Below are 21,447 nucleotides of genomic sequence, written 5' to 3'. Positions count from 1 at the left end.
ACTCTGTTGTTAGCAGGTTCTATTGGTTCCTGGTTTAAAATTCTAACTCTTTAGAAAAGGTATATATATATCTTGTATAATGTAGTAAGGTTTAGCAAAGTCGAGCACTCAAATACTAAGACTAGCAAGTACATCTAAATAAGGCTGCAACATATGTAAATAATAACCACAAAATGGAGTAAGTTTTACAGATTTAGAGTTCAGTATACAATAATCTAATTGTATACATTTTGGGTTTTTTTCTGTATCCCCAACTTACTTATTTTGATTTAAAACAAAGGCTGCTCTCTGTTGGAATAAAACACCATCACAATTAACTTGGATAAGCTGCTTTCATGTTTTTCAAAAAACTTTCAGATCAAGTTCTGCTACTTTCCTGCACTTACCAGACTTCTAAAGGAATTTAGAAGAGTTCAGATGAGAAAATAGAATGTAAACTTTAATAAAAACCAAGCCATGACTAAGTTTCTTGACACAGTAATTAGTTGCCTTTGTTCCGTTTACATATTCAAGATGAGTTTTAAGCTATATTCATTACTTTTCTCTCTCACAGTTTTTAAGCTTTCAGTAATTATAAAAGATTTATCCTCAAGTCCTTATTAGCTATTGACACATTTAGCTGAATGTGCATCATACGTACATTTTGCTCCCATCACCTTCCTATGAGAATTTACAGTATCAAACTACAGATTTTTTTAGTTTTTATTTTCTGAAAGTCCAAGAAGAAAATTCTATTAATTGAGCAGGTGCAGTCCACCTGTCACAAGCTATCCACCTGTTCTCTTCAGGCTGGAGAGCACCAATGAATATTTTTTCTCTGAAAAAATACTCTCATGGTATTTCATCATTCATCAATTCTTTCTGGTAACCACTCTCCTACAGGAGTCACCAATGCTTTACTGTCTGGGGCTTTTTCCTTCTGATACGTGAAAATGTTAAGTACTGGGATTTTTTTCCATCTCTTAGATGCTTAGGTTAGGAACTGTGCTGTGACCTGTGGCAGAGGCCATAACTGACAGACTCTTAAACTACAGTGACAATCTGGTTGCAGGGCATGGTATTGACAACTGAAACAGTCTCTTCTAAATGAAACTATTCTCAGCAAATAATTTCTTCCCAGGCAAGATTCTAAATGCTTGTTTATGGCAGAAAATAGGTTAAGTGCTCATAATTTGTCTCAATGAGCTGTCATGATTTTCAAATGGTTTAGAGAGACAAAGTTCCATAGCCCCAGGCTACAGTCACTAATGGAGTTGGATACATCTGTAGCTACTCAAAAGTAAAATTTGTTAGAGCCCTCTTTTCAGTCACAAAAACAGTCCAAGCTCTCACTACACTTAATAACTCACCTCCACTAGGTTTATCATTCAATTAGGAGAGGAAGGTAAGAACCAGAAGAGTAAGTTGGTCAAAAGTAAGTCACATTCTACATTTGCAAATTATCTTTTGATTCTTTCTATGTATATAGCAGAAGACAAATTCTAAACAGTCAAGAAGTGTCTATATCTCACAAAAATATTTTCTAAGTATTTTTAAAACTGAAGGTATCCACTACATAGTATACTGCAGTAAACAAATATAATTTCATCTAAACTATTCTGCATTCTTAATTTATTTATATAATAGAGACAATAATATTGTCCCTAACAATGGATGCCAAATGCAAATCAACAAAACTTGTGACAAGGAAAATGAAATGTTATGAAGTTGAAAAGAAGACATTATAAAGAAACGAATGCAGAAAAATATTATAAGAAGTTTACTTGACAGTTACCCTTTACTGAAAATAGCTATTTTTTAACTTAGCAGAGTCTTTCAAAAGTTCTTTAAAATTAAATCAAATAGGCTATGGTATTAAAAACCTGAGTCAAATTAAAGAGGCATAAAATCAGCTGCATGTAGTCCTCACTTAGCACCTCAACACTGAAGTTCAAAGTTAATGGGTAAACTACAAAAATGAAACAAAACAAAGCAAAAAAATACAAACAAAAAACCCAATAAAAAGGAGGGAGGGAAGGAGGGAAGGAAGGAGGGAAGGAAGGAAGGAAGGAAGGAAGGAAGGAAGGAAGGAAGGAAGGAAGGAAGGAAGGAAGGAAGGAAGGAAGGAAGGAAGGAAGGAAGGAAGGAAGGAAGGAAGGAAGGAAGGGAAGGAAGGGAAGGAAGGGAAGGAAGGGAGAGAAAGAAAGAAAGAGAGAAAGAAAGCAAGCATTGTGGAATCTATATAAAACAATTATTTAAAATGTGTGGAAAACTGTTTTACTACTTGTCATAACTAATTCTTGACAACCTCCTACTAAACAGATGGTCAAATTTGGTAACAGAAAGTAATTTGTAAATACTCTGCAAAAAAATTCTGTGTCTTGCTCTATTGAGAGAATTAAGAACTCAGCTGGACAATAGAAAGAGCATTGCAAGTGAGAGCCTAGGGTAATGCCAATAAAAATAATGGTAAAACAGCTAGAGTTTGTTAACCAACTGGTTGATAGACAAGCAATAGTATGTGAAGCCCCATACATTTGCACAGATTTACTACAAATTTCTGTAGTATCTTAAAATTCAGTGAAAACAAAATGTACTTGTGTGAGTGAAGAAACTGGTCTTAATAAGCAGTGTCACTTAATACACAGATGAGAGAGGGAAAAAATCATCACCTTGTCCATTTTCTTGAGGTTTGTTTTTCTTCCAAAATTCAATCTCTCGCTGCAGTTCCTCTAGTTAATATCAAAGAACAGTAATGTGAATTTTTAAATCAATACCAGGAATATAACTAGAAATAGCCATAGTCCCTCCACCAACCCAAACAGTTCCCAAAACCAAATGAGAAACTTACGTTCTCGAAGTCCAGGCACCAACTTAAATATAATTTCCTCTAAGGTGTTATCCAGCCTTTCAGAGGGAAAAAATACATTTCACATTAAATGGTAACAAGCATTTTTAGTATTTTTAGTGTCTAAATAACAAAAATTTGAATAATGAGTCACATTTTTTGAGTAAATAATACATCCTGTCAAAGCCAACTGATTTTAGATTAGGAGAAAATATGCATTAAAGCTAATCTCAACCACCTCCTAAATAGATTTATCATAGAAAAAAACAAGGAATTTATTTTTTAATGTATAAAGGTAAGAATGAAATAAAAGAGAAAAATATTATACTCGAAAATTCTTTTGCTTTTAAAAATTATATTACGTGCAAGCAATAGTGTTACTAGAAGGAACAGACTGGAAAAGTAGTATCCAATTTTAAGGTCCAGCACATGACTAGTAAGCATGAAAATTATAAACTCCATTATCATATTAAGTGTTGAAGTGCTTTGGTAATAAGCCTGTTATGAAAAACTGAACAGACTATTCCCTACTTACCACACCACAGACAAACCAGTCTTGGCAGGATAAAGAAGACCACAGTGCAGCCATGCTGCTCTGACTTGACAGTTCTCAGTACCCAGCATAATTAATTTGAACTATTTAAATGTGCCATGTGTTGTACACCAGAAGAGAGTACACAGCACAGGCATGTCCTCTGATACCCTGATATTAGTGCCAAAACTAGTTATAATGGTCCCTTCCCGTGTACACACAGCAGTTACCCTTGTTGCTGAAGCTAAAATACTTTTCTTTCCTTTTCTCTGAATTTAACCAACTCTTCTCTCCATTCAGTTTATCATCTCCTTTCAAGTTCTACATCTTCTCCTGGTCTCTTATCCTTCAGTTTCCTCTGGCCTTCATTCTTTTTCCTTTTCCTTCCTCTCCTTTGCCTGTAATCTTCTCTCTAGTCAACAGAAACTCCCATTGCCCACAGCCTAAACAAAAACTCATGACAAAGTAAAATACTAGGTAATACAGAGAAACTAAATACACCTTGACATTCAGGCATATTTTAAATTGCCTTATTTTTTATCCCAATAACAATGTATTTCTTTACACATATACTTGCAAATACACATGTGTACATGGTATTAATAATACACTATAGGCCTGTTAAAAAAACATAGCTGTTCTTTCATTTGTTCACCAAGAGTTGCAAAGCAGGAGTAAGACTGAAAGTTTTTATTGTTGAGGAATGCCTACAATCCATATAAATTGATAACAATTATCTTAAAATAAATATATTAGTATTCAAGGTTCTTCTTGCAGAATTTGTACTTGTACTTCAAAGTTTACAGTTAGACCCATTACCCAACCATCAAGTCCTGAGACTAGATCCCTGTGGTATCCATCAGTAGATACAGTCCTACCATTGGAATATTCACGTTTCAGCTACAACCAGAATCCATTTTTAATTGCTTCTTCTTAAGGGGACATTAACAACAACAACAAAAATTCAGCAAGTGAAACATACCTCCCACGAAACAAAGCAGCATGGAGAGCACTGTCATAGATAAGAAGGAAATTTAAATTGCAGGATGTCTGAGTGCCTGATTTCTGATAGATGACCATGTAGCTCTACCTTTGTCTATCTTGCAGCCTCCCCTGTCTGTATCTAAGGTAACTACATGGAACTGCCTTCTGTGAGATTCCTACAGCAGAGCACTGGGAACTTGGGAGCATGGCTTAGAAATTGAATTCATTTCACACTGTAAGAAAGCTCCAACCTTCATAATTTACTCATTAAAAGAAATGAAATAAGGACTTCAAAAGAGAACATCACTACCTTAATTAAAAATCCCTCTGCCCTTCAGAATGGTATAATACATACTGGTTTTCTTTCATTTATTTTTGAAAATTCCCATTTAGCACTTTTTAATTTACTTTCAATGGCCCAAAACAACAGTCACTGGTACTGCCAAAATAGCAAAAAAATCCCATATACTTTTCAAATTTACAATTCTAGAAAAAAGAAGTGGCTTCCCATTCTAGTCAATGACTTAATTTTCTTCCAAAAATTAAACAAAAAACCCTTCTTTCTTTACAGAGGATAAATATTAATCAATACTCCGACAAGCGGCAGAAAAAAATGTTCTATCTGATCTTTAAATGCAGGGAAACTAAAACTTCAGGAAAAAATGAAATTATTACAAGACTGTCAATTTTAGATGCATTTTTCAGTGTTCCCATAATCCACACATGGAAGCACTCTGACATAAAGATTTGTATTTCTGTGACCCACATCAAACCCATTCCAAAATGAAACTGCTCAAAAAAGATGGTCTCAGTCATTCACTATGATACTTCCTGTTAATGCTGAAACAAGAACATTGGTATTTTAGAGACACCTCTTTCTATTCTCACATCTTCCAAATCTCCAAATCAGAACATGTAGAAAGAAGAAGCATTTCTGTTCAGCTTAGTATAGTTCTTTATTTCACCTCTTCTATAATACTGTATGAGTTACAAGATCAATATTATCTGACAATTATCAGCTAATGTGAACCAAACTAAGACTACTGCTCAGGAAAACTTGCATGCACAGGAGTATGCTAGCAAGAGAAAAAAGAAGTCTGCATTCATGGCATTATCAACATAGACTCTATTGAGTACTGATGATGCAGAATTCTGCTGAATTAGGGAAAGGGAATTCTTAAAATTTAACACTCTTCCTACATTTTCATTTTAGAGCTTGCTGTTGAATTTCAGATTTAATGTTGTAGTTACAACAGACCCTAAGTGCTGCCAATTAAGAAATGCATGTAGAAAGCTCACATAGTTAGGAAGTTACTCAGAACTGAGTTTAGAAGTAGTTTATAAAGCTTATCTGAGAGATCTTAGTTAAAACTACCAAGTGATGTTCAACACTATTTCTCAGAAAATGACTGCATTCTTTAGCAATGATGGTCAGAATGTAGGACTTGTATTAAGTTATGCAGGCAACATCCAGGAAAGATCATTCCATTGCATGGCTCACGTGCTCTTCTGATTATTAGTTTAGCAAATGTTTAAAGTTGGTTCATAAAATACAGCCAGGAAACTACTAACTATATGCAATTTCTTGGCAAAGAGACCAAATGACTCTAAAAGAAATTTCAGGAAATAATTGCATAGAAAATAGCTCTTCCCACATTTCTGGCTTGTGTTCTCAACTTTCCTCACCCATCTATAATTTCCTGCTCAAAGAACAGTATTTGTTTACTGAACATCTACTACATGTTTCAGAAAATGCATTTTTCTTCTCATATGAAGTGGTCCTATCAGAACAAAAGAAATATTTCTAAATGCCTTTGTTTTCAATTTATTAATAGCCTGTAGCATGTTCTGTTATGACTCACACAGCACCTCAGAAACTGACAGGAAATCAGAAAAATAATCTACATAAACCTGCTCAGCCCCACCCTTCCAAAAAATATTCAGATGACAAAGACTTAGGCCAATAATACCCTTTACAGCTGCTGAATTCAATCTCTCTCACTTATCCCCTTAATATGGGAAATATGGGAATGGTTGTACATATATGATCAGTCAAAAATCAAAGCAATGTATGACAAACTGTAACAAAACCAATGCCATCAGGAAATTATACCAAGTCTAGTAAATTCCAGATGTGAATTTATATTTTTATACTGATGTAAGAATAAGTTCTCCTAAGTTCAGAACAGTATTACAAAATAATAATACTGGTGAGTGGGGTGGAGGTAGTGTTGGGAGTGAGGGCAGGGAGTGCTTTCATCACTCTAGGAAAACATGAAGTTCTTCACAAAAAAATCTCAAAAAAGGTATTTTTAATGTAAAACCTTCTTTGTGAGTGTCTTTTCATTAACCTTACAGTAGATTTCAATTCAGATTGGCAGACTTATGCCCTGAAAAACATTGTTTTTAACATGATTCATTTCCTATATGTTGCTCAAAAAAGAAAAAGTGGCCATGAGGTTTGGAATGCCCTAAATAATTTTAAAAAAACAACCCTCTGGAACTTAATTTCATGTAAAGAATAAAAGATATCTGCTTCATTTATTTGTTTAATAGAGATATTAATTTTTTAAAAACTTGTACAATATAAGCACTATTTTTGTGCCTTTCCCTTATGTTTCCTCTTTTTGCTATATCCAAAAAAAATCAATTTAGAATGTAGTGGGAGCTGAGAAAATGACAACGTATATGGCTTAGAACAGTTAATATATGCATGATACAAATAAGCAAAACAATTATTTCCCTTTCAGGATAAAGATATTAGAGATTCCTACCTTAACATTTCTAGTGGATTGGTCTCATGCACTTGGTTGCCACACCTGGGGCAGTCATTGCTGTCTTCAAAGTGCTGAACAATACAAGTCTTACAAACTAAGACAGAGGAGAAAAGAAAATAAAAGATATAACCCACTTAGACAAAATCTAAATAATATTGCACAAGTATGACCTAATGATAGCTGCAAGCTACTTCATGCATCAGAAATAAGACTATTGTCTTAAAGTAAATAATTACAATGTGTCTTATCCCCTTCTTGTTCCTCAAAACCATAGTCAGTTCTGCTCTGCTGAGACACCAAGGTCAGCAGCACAGGTTGGACAAGCACTGTTTCAAATTATCAGATATTTTTGCTACTTAGAATTCTCCCAGCATCAAAACACACAATGCCTGTAGCACCTTAAAGAACAGATTCTCAGGTGTGTGCTGGGGAACTCCAGCCAGCAGAACTCAGCATCACCTCAGCTGATGTGAAAATTACTTACACACAACACTTCTGTTCCAATGGTGTTGCTTGCAGCTGGAAATAGTGGTTTAAATACTTATTGTAAGAGAAAAGGTCACAGAAATTGTACACAGGTTCAAAGTGTTTCCCTTTTGACATAGAGCTTCCCAGAATGTACACTCAACATTTAATATTTGCATCATTTAATGAAAAATCAGGATCAAGACCATATTAAACCAATAAACCTAAACCAACAACAATGTGAATTTAAAAACCAATCAACTGAAAGTAAACTAAACAAGGTGCTACACTACTGTTGCTTTCAAATGATTAATTACAGACTCTAGATTTTAATGTCATTAATAAGGGAAGCCAAGCTTATGAGAACAAATATGCCTGCTATTATTACTGCACAATAATGTTCTGGATGGAGATAAACTCTATCCTCTTCTTATTATTAATTCACCTACACTGAAATAAGAACTGCAAATTCATCAGTAAATGGACTGAAAAAATAAATGGACTGCTGTGATTGCAATATGTTTTCTGCTGAAACACTGTAATTTTTTTCATCAGTTACTTAAAGAAGTATGAACATCTCTAAAAAAGTTGGCAAATCCTAATTAGAATACAACTCTAGGAATCTTGAACTTCCTTTAACAAAGCTTGTATTTGTCTTTACCTTAGAAGGGTTATATCAGCTGATGCTGATAATGAACACACACTAAACCTCCATACAGGTGTTTCTTCCAACTGCTATAAATCACTAAATTAAAGACATTAACTTCACAGACCTATTTTCTCAAGGAATTGTAAAATAACTCTTGTCAATTGAGCTTTTCAGCTGCAACACCTGATAGCTCATAACCCTGGTACCTATATTGTGCTGAATACACTGCTGCTGTCAGGAGTCAGTGTATGGGTTAGTGGTGGGTGATGACAATACTTATGAACCACCAGGTTAAGAGGAGTCACTGACTGTCTCAGAAATGTCATCAGTTGGAAACCTCAGTTCAAAGAGTGTGGGGGGGAAAGGTCTGAGGAGCAAGTACAATGATGAATTGGTGAAGTCTAACACAGATGTAAATTATCATCATTTGGAAATTCAGCTGAAAGTCACTGAGGTAAGTAACAGAAGGATTTGGCTTACTTTAGACCTCTTCTAACTTGACTTCATAGAAACTTAGCTTAAAGAGAACTCTTTTTCAATGGAGTTTCATCTGCTGACTCCTATAACAAGGGAAGGAGTTAGTTGTTATTTTTTGGTAAACCCTTTGTCTGGTATAAACAGCAGCATCTCTATGAGATCTTTCTAGCCCAATACCAAGTTAAAATGATAAAGAAGAAACAAAGCGGAAAAATTTGTATAAATGTACTTTGAACTGGTTAATATTAATTTCAGAATTGATAAGCTCAATACATAACCTTCTCTTACTTGGAAAACGTCCAGGCTGGATGAGGCTCTGAGCAACCTGAAATAGTGGAGGGTGTCCCTACCCATGGGAGGAGGGACAGAACTAAGGGTCTGTTCTAGCCCAAACCATTCCATGAATTTTTTTTTGCAACAGAGACTCAGAGAATTAGCATGAAAATTCTTCAAAAGGAGAAGGGGCTTAGTATCAATACCAAAGCGATTTGGTTTCTTTTCTGTAAGCAATAGAATTAGCCTCCTTCTGAAACAGTTTCCATGAATTTTAGGAAAACTTTCTGAAATTCTTCAGAGAATTTGATTCCCTTCACTTCCTCTCAGGATTTCTGCTCCACTCATGTCACAGAAGTTTTTAAAGTCTGTGATGAGATGACACTGTTCTTACTGCACTGATTTGTCTTGAAAAGATATTTTACATTTGGGCTTCCTAGGTTTTTTGTTCATTTCCCAAAGACAAATAGGGCCTATCTGACCTATAATTTTCATTTACATCTAGAAGAAATCTGAAATTATTACTATTCAGAAGAACTCCATGCTATGGGATCAACAACTAATACACTTATTTAAGTCAGATAATTGACTCCACACTACCAAACATTAAGCATGCTAACATCCACAAAAATTTAACTTGAAGAAATATTTATAATATAAACCATTCTATGGAAGGGAAAGGAATTCCTTAGTCTGAATATATTTTCGTGCTCTATTTATACCTTTTGTTTTTGAGAGGGGATGACACCCTTGGAAGCCATGCAAGGTCCAAGGAAGGACCTAATGATTAATGAAGAGCTTCATTTTCAATGTAGGAAAGGTCTCTGAGTAGAACATACACAGAGAAGACATCATAAGGAAACAAGAACCTTATTCCAGTCCTATATGGATGTTTCTCTATGCCAGTAGACACACAGATCTGGATCCTGTGTTTGTACAACCATCTCAATACCATAAAAAACCCCTTGAAACTGTAAATCAATAATAATGAAAATAATCTAAAAGAACTTTAGCTTTTTCTCAGGTCGAGCTATGGTTTTATGAGGATTTGCCAACCAAAACTAAATGTAATTTACCAACAGGAATATAAGGGTAAAAAACACAAATAAATTTTAGCAGGCAAGAATAATGAACCGATACATGATACTCCCAGTAGGATCATCAACCAATATTTTCCTATATGATAGGTATAATCATTCTCTGTTACTCTCAATGTGAATATTTGTAAAGCCTATCTCTTTGCAGTTTCAGAAAATGGGATGAAACCTAAATATTGGGTGAAAAACATAGGCAAAAAAGGAATCCTTAAACACAATTAAATGACAAATATAGTTAATTCACTACATCAGGGAAAAAACAAACTCCAAACCAAAACCCTTTAATGCTTCTAGTACAGATTAACAAAATAACATGGTTTCATTTGCTTTATTGTAGGTCATGGTAGGGCAGCAAACAGGCAAAAGAAAACTGCTTAACCAAGCTGTACAGTTAGCAGAATTTTGAGGTATGCTACACAAGCCAGTGAAATGAGAACCTGAATGTCATAGTTGTACAATGACATTTCAGATGAGACACAATAAAAGTTAAACTTGCATAAGATGACTTTCTAAAAGTCTGATAAAAGTACTAATTGGCTGGCAACCATAACAATGCTGTTTTCCAATACAGAGATATCTGGTTCACACATTCCTTCAGATCTTTATAATCAGATGAAAAACATACAAGACTGTGTTGTACGTCACAAACAAACAAAAAAAGCACATATCTTATGAATATCTACATACATATGTATCCCTCCAGGTTACTGCTTAAATGTTGATTAATGAGGTACCTAAATTAAACTTCATATTCCACTTTTAAAATAAAGCATTCTAAAGTTTAATTAGTTAATTGTGGTACAAATTTTTTGTCAGAACTCATCCTTTGAATTCTTCCAAGGATCTCTCTCAAAGTTAGTCACTCTGATTCAGTGAGCAAAGGACAAAGGAAGGGCAGAGGATATGTACAGCTAGTGGAACATCATACCCACCTCACTGATGGCACAGAAGTGCTACAAGTCATTTGGTATGTTTACGGAAGTATTTATTATCTGCCTTAAGCCTGGCTTTAGAAGCACTTACTTTTAGGGAAAGTGTTTGCTTAAAAACAGGACAGAAAACTTCAATTCACTTAACCACCCTTTTCAGAAACTATTCAAGTGGGACTACTCCACTCTTAATTACAATTACCAGACAGGAGTGATGGAGCTCATCTTCTTGGGAGTGGCAAATAGTATCACAAAGAGCAATGGTCACATGTTAACATTTGGCAGGACATTCAGAAAAACTAGATAAAGACTGAGCACTGGATATGGTTATTAAGAGAGACTGTGGAGACTCCACGCTTAGAAATTCAAATGCCAACTACACAGAGACATGGCTTGCCCTGGTAGAGTGTTGGCAACTAACCTGCCTCCTGCATCAAGATGGCCTATACAATCTCCAGATGTTTTCAACCAGCATTTCTACAATTGTGTAAACAGTCTGTTATTTTTTAAGATACTGAAGAATGTTCTTGAGGAAAGTTTATTTTGCAAATTTTGTAAGTGCACACTGTACTAAACAACAGAGTGACTCAGGAGACAGATGATGGGACATGCCCTTTAGCTCACATCCAGCCTGCTTCCATCAGTAGTTCTTAAACATCCTTGACAAGTCTGTAATAGACTAGAAAAAAAGGTCTCAGTCCATAAGACAAAACCATTCTGTTGGAAGTAGCAAAAAAGAAATGAAGTACTGAATTTACAGAATAAGTCATTTTCCAGTAACACAACCATTTCCTTTCCAACAGATAGGAAAAATTTCAGTTCTGGTACCCAAGTTGCCTTTAGGTTTCCCAGGGAATAGTGGAGTTATCTGTCCAACATTTTCAAAAGCCCCATCAGAAACATCTGTTACTGAAAGAGCACTCATTTCTCAGAGCAGGACTTTACTTATTTTCCAGCAATACAGAACATGTGAATTAACTGCTAATTCCCTACTTTGGTTACTACTGATCACATTAGCTCCCCTATGATCACTGAAGAATATCTATGTCAATATATGCTTTTCATCTTGTCCAGAGTAATACACTCTACACCCAGTATCTAATGAATTTATGCTGCTTCTTCAACGATTAGTATTTTCAGATTTTGACCATTTGTACAACACTGTTTTCAGTTATGGCAATTAGTAAGTACAAGACAAATACCAAAGGACAGTTAAAATCATTGTATTCTGTGGTATCTTTTTGGACAATACTGAAGAATCATGTATGGTACCATATCTGTTTTTGAAAAAAAACAGAAACAAAACAAAAACAAAAACAAAAACAAATTTAAAAATTATTAAATACTTTCTACAAGATAAGTTAGCAGAGTACCTTCCTGAATTCTGCCATCACCTTTTCCTTTGCAGACATAAGATTTGCATGTCACCACTTTTTCAAGTTTTTAATTTTCCTTTCCATCACTGTAAGCTTTGTATTTTGGCAACTGTAACTAGAGTTTGCTTTAAAGAAACAACATCTTCTTCCCTGCATTTCTACATAACAACCCAAACATGTGGCAGTTTTTCAGCACGGAGACCTGTGTAACTATATGGCAGCTCAGTAAAATTCCTGTGCTCTAACCTAGGAACTAGGCAGTAACAGAGCTGGCTCAGTGGAGAGCTCACAAACTAAAAAGAACAAAAGCAGCAGATGCTGCTGAGAAGAGAATGCTCCTTCTGCCATTATTGTTTTGTAATAGGAGCAACAGTAAATAAACTAATAAATTATATAAACAAAAAGATACCACAATAAAAACATTTTTTCTTAAATCTGATTTCTGTTGTAACTATCTTCCCCTAACCCCAACCTTTTAAAAGTTACTAATGTTCATTAAACTTCAACCATAAAAAATTAGCTAATACTGGAAGTTTCCCACTTTCTTTAAAGGCAAAGAGAATTTAATAATCTATTTACTTCTCCCTAATAAATTTATGTCTGTTAAGTACCTCAGTCTTTTCTTGATTCTTTGTCACTACTTTCCCTCTGTATTCAATAAAGAATGAGGATCCTCCTTAGAACTGCTTTTCTTGATAATGCATTTACTAAAACATTTTTAATTGTCTTTTATGGCAGTAGCCAGAATAAGTTCTGGTTGGGCCTTGGCCCTTCTAATTCTCTCTCTTTTTAAATTCATGGTATCCTTGCAGTCCTTCCAGGTTCACTGCCCCTTCTTCCAAATTCATAAACTCTGCTTTTCCTACTAAGTTCCAGACAAGGCTTTCTGTACAGCCAGGCTGGTCATGTTCCCTGCTAGCCCTGTTCCTTCTGCACATGGGGACAACCTGCTCCTGTGCCTTTAGGATTTCTTTCTTAAAGCACATAGAGCCTTCCTGGACTCTTCTGCCCTTCAGGACTGCCTCCCAAGGCACACTTGTCAACCAGGCTCCAAAATCTGCCCTCCAGAAGTTAAGGGAAGTGGTTCTGCTAAATGTCCTCCTGACTTGTCCAAAAATTGAAAACTATCTTTTCGTGCCCAAAGACGTCCTCCAGCTGTCACATCACCCAGTCCTTCTCTGTTCACACACAACAGGTCCAGCAGCGTGTCACTCGCCCATTAGGACAAGAAATTACCCCCCACCCACTCCAGGAACCTCCTAGACTGTCTTCTCTCTGATATTTCCAGTAGACATCTGGTAAATTGAAGTATTCCTCTAGAACAAGTGCTAGTGATTGTGAGACTTCCCTCAGTTGCTTCTTGAATGTTTCATCTGCCTCTTCACTCTGGTTAGGTGATCTGTAACAGACTCCCACCATGCCTTGTTGGCCATCTCACCAATTCTTACCCATGAACACTCCATCATCACCATCACTGGATTCTAGACACTCAAAACACTCTCTAACACACCCTCCTACCCCTTCTGAAGAGTTTGATAGCCATCCACTGCATCCCTCTAGTTGTGTGAGTTATCCCACCATATTTCTGTGATGGCCACTGTGTCATAGTTTTCCTGCTGCACAGTGGCTTCTATTGTTTTAATTCTCTGTGTGCTTCATACAGTAGGGATGTAATACCAAATTGTAAAAATGAACAGTGCAGACAATAACTGCAAGAACAACACTGCACAGAAATGACAGGAAATGCCAAGACAAGACTTTTAACTGATATTTATTAAAGGTTTAAAAATGGGAAATCTACTAGAAGACATACAATTCCCCTTACTCTTCCTTTAGAAGACTTTAAATGTTATTTGGAAAGATATCAAATTCTAAAGGAAGTCCAGTGAAACTACTGCCTATTCAGAAATAAATGTAAAAAAAGCAAGCATGTAAATAAGCTTGTGAAGGTAAGATGACAGAGCTTGCCAGGACTATTCATATGTTTAATATACTTCATACATTACAATGGTTTAGCTGTAGTAGGAGCAGAAGACAATTTAAAAAACTGTCTTTTCCTGAGACAGTTCATTGAAAGAGATCTACTCCCTAAGTAAATATTTTGCCACCTTTCAAATGTTTCTCTGCATTGTGCCATGGAACACATTAGAGAGATGTGGGCCAGTATTGACCAAACTACTGTATCCATTGTACGCACTGCCAGCAGATACATTAGTTCAGGTTTCAAGCATGGTTATATTGTCAAAAGAGCACACCAGACCTAATGATCTCACCTGTGATAAGACAGGCAACAGTGATGTAAGTTTGGTCTTAGAGCCAGTACAATCACCACTAGACTAGGGCAAACAAAAGTGTCTCTGTGCTCTGCCAGGTGTCCAGAAGAGCTGACATATCCTCACTGGGTCAGGTTAGAAGGGTCCCCAGTGGGTCATCTGGTCCAACCTCTCTGCTTAAGCAGGGTCATCCCAGAGCACATGGCACAGACCTGCATCCAGACTGCCCTTGAATATCTCCAATGAGGGAGCCTCCAGACCCTTCTGGGCAATCTCTTCCAGTGCCTGGTTACCCATAAAGTTCTTCATGTTCAGGTGGAACTTCTGTGCATCATTTTCTTACCATTGCCTCTTGTTCTACTGGTTGGCACCACCAAGCAGAGCCTGGTTCCATCCTCTTGACACCCACTCTAGATATTTACACACCTTAATAAGGACAGCTCTCAGCCACTCCTTTTTGAGTCTGAACAGGCCCAGCTCCCTCAACCTTTCCTTGTAAGACAGGCTCTCCAGATCCTTTATCAACTTAGTACTCTCTGCTGAATCTGCTCCAGGAGCATCGTATCTCTCTTGTACTGTGGAGCACAGAACTGCACACACAGCTAAGGATGACCCACACTGCAGACCAGCTCCAGAAGAGACTGGATTAATTCAGAATATTTAATGTAAAAACTCAGTAAACAAAAACAAGCACAGTGGTCATATTAAACAAATTAACATTTAAAAAAAATATAACTTACAAAGGAGGGACTATTTTGCAAAGAGCTACTTACAGGTATGGAGGCACTCCGTTACTGTAGTTGGCTTGATGAGATAGCCTTTACAGATATAGCAGGTGATATGAGGATTGAAATCTTTCACCAAGTGCTTCCTCTGAGTAGCCATTCGTGGAGCAGGAAACGCTGGCAGAGTGCTTGGGGCCAGAGAAGCAAGTCTGAGAGGCGTCGATGTCCACAGTTCACAAGAGCTGTGGCGCTGCTCTGTGCAACTGGACTTCTCCAGGCATTGGATCTTAATTCCGCAGGTCCCACTGAGACATGGCTCATAACTCCCGCTCCTGTGCCGGGCGAGTCATTTTCCTACCTGCAACACACGTGGAAAAAGAGAGCCGTGTGAAGCTGGCCGGACAGCGGCGATGCCCCGGAGGAGCAGAGTCGCCATGAACTTGGCAGCGCACGGGGCTGTAATTTACATAACAGCAGCCGCCGTGCGCGGCAGCCGAGCTCCAAGGCCGCGCCCCCCGCCCCGCCGGGCCGCGGCCGCCGGCGGGACGGGCTCGGGGCCGCGGTGACAGGTGCAGGGCCCGCGGGCGCCCCGGCCCGGCCGCACAGCCCGCCCCGCCCCGCCGGGCCCGCAGGCCGCGCCGGGCCCCGCGGGGAGCAGCCCCGCGGGACCGCGGCCGGAGAGGGCGGCGGCCGCCCGCTCTGCCCCGCTCGCCCGACTCCCGTCCCTCCCCGCCCGCACCTGCGGCGCCTCCCGCCCCCGCCGCGGCCCCGCCGTACCTGGCGCGGCCCCGCGGCCTCGGGCGGGCGCCCGGCGAAAGAGAAAGGGAAACGCCGTGCGCCTCCCCCGCTCGGAGCGCTCCCTCCTCCCCGCCGGGCTGCCGCGGCCGGTCCCGGGGCGGGCGGGACGGGCGCGCAGGCGCTGCTCCCGGCCGAGCCCCGCTGCGCCACAGCCCGCAGCGCCGCTCGGAGCCCGGCGCGCCCCGCTCGCGGGCTGCCCGCGCTCCGCGGCCGGAGCAGAGCGGAGCGGAGCGGGGCGGCGGCGCTGCCCGCCCAGGTAAGCGCAGCGCGGCGCCCGGCCCGCGCAACCCGCTGGGGCACCGGCGCCGTTCTTAAAAATAACTTCAGCTTCTGCCCGTGGAAGGGTGGAAGTTAAACCCATTTCTCCAGCCCGCAAACGCAAACACTAAACACTGCACTAAGTTAGCCCAAATCCCGTGAAAATACGTGTGTGCTGTCGTCGAACCGGCACCAACTAGCCAAGGGCTTAGCACGATTGTAAAAGCTGTCTCCGTGGCTCAGTGCATCTGCTTTTTGCCCCCCCCCCCCACCTTGTCACAGAAATCAATCATATTACCAGGTAATTATCCATAAAACTAATGCTGCCTTAATTTTCCAATTGTACAATTTCTAGAAAATTTCTTTTATACTGCTTTTCACAATAATGGCAGAAACATAAGGAGACATTTCTTCTATTAGCTGCAATGCCACCACATTACCTGTGACTGTTTTTGGTCTTTGCTTTTCTGTTCCGCATTTTGAAATAAATGCTTATTTTGCAGTGGCCCTCCAGTGCACTCTTCCCTTTCATCCTTGTGTAAGTGCTGCAACAGCAGAAGGCTTTAATAACTTTGGCCTGTTTCTGCCATCTAGTCCTACTGCTGTAATATTTACCAGGCAATAGATCTCCATTTACATCAATTCAATGGCTAGTCTGAGTCAGGTGCATCAAAAACTGTTATAATTAAAGTTACAGTACAGATGAATGCATGAAATCAGACACAGAGCAATTCAACAGAACTGATTTTTGGGAATGATTTTTCCCGATAAAATGTTAATCTTGTATGAGGTTATTTCTCCACAAAATGAACAAAAGTTTATATAGCTAAAAAAAAATCTTTTGAAGCAGCATAGAATCATAGAGTATCCTGAGTTTGAAGGAACCCACCAGGATCATCTAAGTCCAACTCCTGTCCCTGCACAGGAACATCCCTGAGTCACATCATGTGCCAGAAAGCACTGCCTAACTTCAACTCTGTCAGGCTTGGTGCTGTGACCACTTCCTTGGGGACCCTGCTGCAGTGCCCAACCCCTCTCTTGGTGAAGAATATTTTCCTACTATCCATCCTAAACCTCCCCTGACTGAGCTTCAGGCCATTCCCTTGGGTCCTGTCACTGGTTACCACAGAGCAGATATCAGTGTCTGCCCCCTTGCTTCCTCTCATGAGGAAGCTGCAGACTCTATGAAGTCTCTCCTCAGTCTCCTCCAGGCAGAATAAGCCAAGTGACCCAAGCCACCTGCTCCTCATAAGGCTTCCCCTGTAGGCTCCCCACCATCTTCACAGCCCTCCTTTGGACACTCACTAACAGCTTTAGATCTTTCTTACATTGAGGTGGCCAGAAGTTCCCCAGCTCTCAATGAGAGGCTGTACAGGGCAGAGCAAACAAGACAGCAGCCACCTGCCCTGACTGGCAGGTGATGCTGTGCCTGATGCACCCCAGGATTCAGTATAGCTTAACAGAGTTGTGTTTTCATGGTTTAAACCTTCTACTGTTAACCACTGTCTGCAGTTTTATACCACAAAGTACACACTGACAAGTCACAGGCAAAAGAACATTAAACAGAGAAAGAGACAACAAAAACATCTCTTGGGAATATTTTCCTTAGTCACATTCAGTCGGCTTAGTAGAACTTGACTTATTTCAGAATGTGCATAAGAGTGGCCCTGCTCAAATGTAGTTTGATGCACTAATTTTAACCTATATACATGCATTTAAAACAAGCACCTGCTTATGCTTTCCTGGCTGTTTCCAAACCACTGTATCTGGTAAGACTTCTTTTAAAATAAACTGTATTCTAAGTGAGATTTCATAGCATAGTTTATCAAGTGTCTCATTCAAAACCATCCCCCCCCAACATTTTCTAAATGAATTAATCAGCTAGGCTCATGTTTACTCAGTAATGGATGCACAGAATTCTATTCAAGCACATTAAAAACTCAGTCGTGTCATTTATTATACTGTGCAGGCCATGCAGTAATGCTCACACAGCAGTTGGGATACTTGCAAATATACACAACTGGTATTGATTCCCATAAGTCATACTGAAGAACCTCTTTTAAGGACAAGCAGTCCCATGCCAGGTAAGTGATAGTGTACATGACAAATTTTTGCCCCATCTCTCCACAATGCAGGAACTCAGTCCTGCTGGTACCAAGCTATATTTATGAGATGCTGACTGAAGGCGATGAAAGCTGAGGCTTTCAGCACCTTTCCAGACCACAACAACATAAAGAGCAAATGAGAAGCAGCAAAGAAGAAGCTCTCATTTCGTTATCAGAGGAAAGTAGATCCTAAAATACTTATGCTTCATATCATCAGGAAGCAAATTATGTTAATAAATGCTTTTGAATTAATTAAAAATTCAAAGATAGTTTACTCCTACCATTGCATGCAACAGGTTTATTTAAAAATACAGGTCCATATAATTGATGTGAGCATTTTGATCTACTTATAGCAGTTCAAAGATAACAAGAATAGTGTTTGAATCAAACAAGGCAGCCATTTCATATTATGAAAGAAACAGAATTAAGAAATGCACTGAGCTCATCAGAGTAAGTATGTGTCATGTATTAGTGAAGGAAACATGGTGTCCTGGTTCTCTTGCAAATACTTCCCTATCTTGTCTGGGTTCTGAATTTGTTCATGGGGAAAGTCCCAGAAAATTCCTTCAGGGTCTGGCCAACTTTCCCCCATTCCCCACACCACTCAGAATTTTCCACACATGGGTCCATGCCTGGGTCAGATGTCTCCTCAACTCCTCATGATATCTCAGCCCTCACTCTAGAAAGCTGCAGACCTTATAAAGGAAGCTTACTAAATAAAATACCAGGAAAGCGGTCTCTTTAACATTCAGGGGTAACTGAACATTCTCAAAAGGTGACATAACAGATTTAAAGAAGGAGGAGAGGAAAGGCTGGGAAGCCTTACCCCCTGCTCCTGCTCTAACAAACTGAGTGCAGTTACTAATAAACCCCCCAAACAGGTTACAACAGTTAGGATGGAGATTAGGACAGATAAACAACAGACCATACACATTTTGAACAAACCCCAGTACCTTTGTTAACTCTCTATAAATCAAAATCACCATGCCCAGCAAAATAGCAATCCTAATCTGTGCCCTTCTTCTATAAAAGCTACATGTTCGGGACAAAATTGGAGTTTCTGTGGGTAAGAAAACAAGTCTAGGGACCAGACAACTATTAGTACCTGAAACAGGCCTATGAACCAGAGAGACATCAGTGCCTCAAGCTGGAGGGACATTATGAATTCAAGCAGCTTGGCTACTGACCGCTTTATCCCAATACAGAGTAAGTAAAACCAAAATGCAATTTTTCCATTTTCTCAAGCCCCGTGTTGGGTGCCAAAATATTGGTCCTGGTTTGAGGCAAAATTGGGAGGAAACGTCTGAAAAGTGTCTTTTCTGAAAAGGCAGATTCCAGGAGCCCCTTTCCCAACTGGTTAGAGATAAAATCTCCTTGGAGAAATGGAAAAAACCTGTTTATTTACCAAGTAAAGTGTTCACAAGCATGAAAAAATGAATAATACTAAACAATAAAGCCTCTCGCTGTTCTGAAGAGATGGCAAATTCAGAGAGTCCTCCTGTGGTTCAGACAGTCCTCTGTGAGTGTGTCTCAGCTCTCACTCAGTCTCTCTGGGGCTTGGGCTGGCATTCAGGCCACTGTGCAGCTGTGATTGGAGTTCTGGACCAGAGAAAAACGGAGCAGTTCCAGAAAAAAATCACCATCCCAGGAAAAACTTTCTTGACTCAGCTCACAGACTAGAAACTAGCTTATAAAGCAAAGGAAAGTCCTCTCTACCCATGCTGCAGACAACTCACCAAGAGAAAGGAATCTGGGGGAGAAGTGAAGCTTCTGCAGACAAAACTGCCTGCCATTGCCTCTCCCTCCCTTTGCTCTGGGATCTAGTCTAAAAGGCACAGAAATCAACATCCAGCATAAGCAGATGGTGGGGGATACAATACAGTACCACAAGTCACCCTAGGACACATGGTAGAACAGAGACAGTGATTATAGCCCTCAAATGAGTGATGAAAATACAGCTGCTCTCATTTTTCTGCGTTTCTTAAACTTTTGACTTTCTCATCAACTGACTTTTACTCAGCAGACTCTCCTCTAACACAGTGCTTACTTTTTTAAAAAAGCCAAGTCCTTTTTCACATATATGGGCTTTCCTAACACACAGAAAATAAATGCTGCTTTCTAAGCATTATCATCCTTGAGGAGTAGTTTCTCGAAATCCCTAAAGAACTACTGTATCATCCTGATGTGAAACAGAGTAATTACTTACATTTATATGAATAAGATGTATCTTTTTAAAGGAACAGTCAGGACACACCAGAACTTGTGAACTCCAAGGATTTCATTAAAGCAGTTCTAATACTTCTTGAAAAATACCAATGTTTGATGTCAGCTCCCAAGTAAATTTCAGAGACAAAATAAACATTGGTCAATAAGCAAATTTCTCAGCAAAATGTTTAATGAGCGAATAATTCTAACTTTGCAAGAAGATCCACACTGGTACAGTGTTACATTCTTATCAAGCTACTCTGGAGTCTGTTTCTAAGTAACTCTCCAGCTACCCTCCAGTTATCCTAAGAGTTACTTGTATTTTGTAGATGGTAGAATTATCGGGGCACATCTGAATTGGGAAACTAACAAAACAAACAAACTCTAGTTTTCTTAATAGAAATGGTGTAGCAATCTGAATGGCATTTAGAGAGAACCACAGCATTCACCTTCACTGGATACTGATCCTCTAGATATCTGATGGAAATGCCATTCTACAGCTTTTTAAAACTTGAACACTTCACAGAATTTTTTAGGTTGGAAGACACCTCTTGAGATCATCTAATTTAACCTGTCTGCTCAAGCAGGGTCAGCTAAAGCAGGTTGTCCAGGACTGTATCCAGCTGGGTTTTGACTATCTCCACAGATGGGGCTGTACACACTCTCTGGGCAATCTGTTCTAGTTTTGATCAACTTC

The 21,447-nt window shown here is 39.0% G+C and overlaps 1 protein-coding gene across 5 annotated transcripts in view; it reads right to left on the bottom strand.

Annotated features, from left to right (window-relative positions):
- Positions 1-21,447, bottom strand: part of PCGF5 (polycomb group ring finger 5) — a 65,738-nt gene that overhangs the window by 16,929 nt on the left and 27,362 nt on the right. For 2 of the 5 annotated variants that reach the window (XM_056494701.1, XM_056494702.1), the window contains 4 exons: positions 15,433-15,742; positions 7,118-7,214; positions 2,831-2,886; positions 2,652-2,711 (listed from right to left, as the gene is read on the bottom strand). In XM_056494701.1, the coding sequence (XP_056350676.1) occupies positions 2,652-2,711; positions 2,831-2,886; positions 7,118-7,214; positions 15,433-15,544 (325 nt within the window). In that variant the 5' untranslated portion in view covers positions 15,545-15,742. Of the gene's footprint in view, positions 1-2,651; positions 2,712-2,830; positions 2,887-7,117; positions 7,215-15,432; positions 15,743-16,161; positions 16,288-21,447 lie in introns of those variants that run through there. The other 3 variants (XM_056494700.1, XM_056494703.1, XM_056494704.1) reach the window with 3 other exon arrangements.

This window comes from Oenanthe melanoleuca, chromosome 6, assembly GCF_029582105.1.
Source record: "Oenanthe melanoleuca isolate GR-GAL-2019-014 chromosome 6, OMel1.0, whole genome shotgun sequence".
Lineage (NCBI taxonomy): Eukaryota > Metazoa > Chordata > Aves > Passeriformes > Muscicapidae > Oenanthe > Oenanthe melanoleuca.
This window is presented reverse-complemented; position numbering and strand designations above follow the sequence as displayed.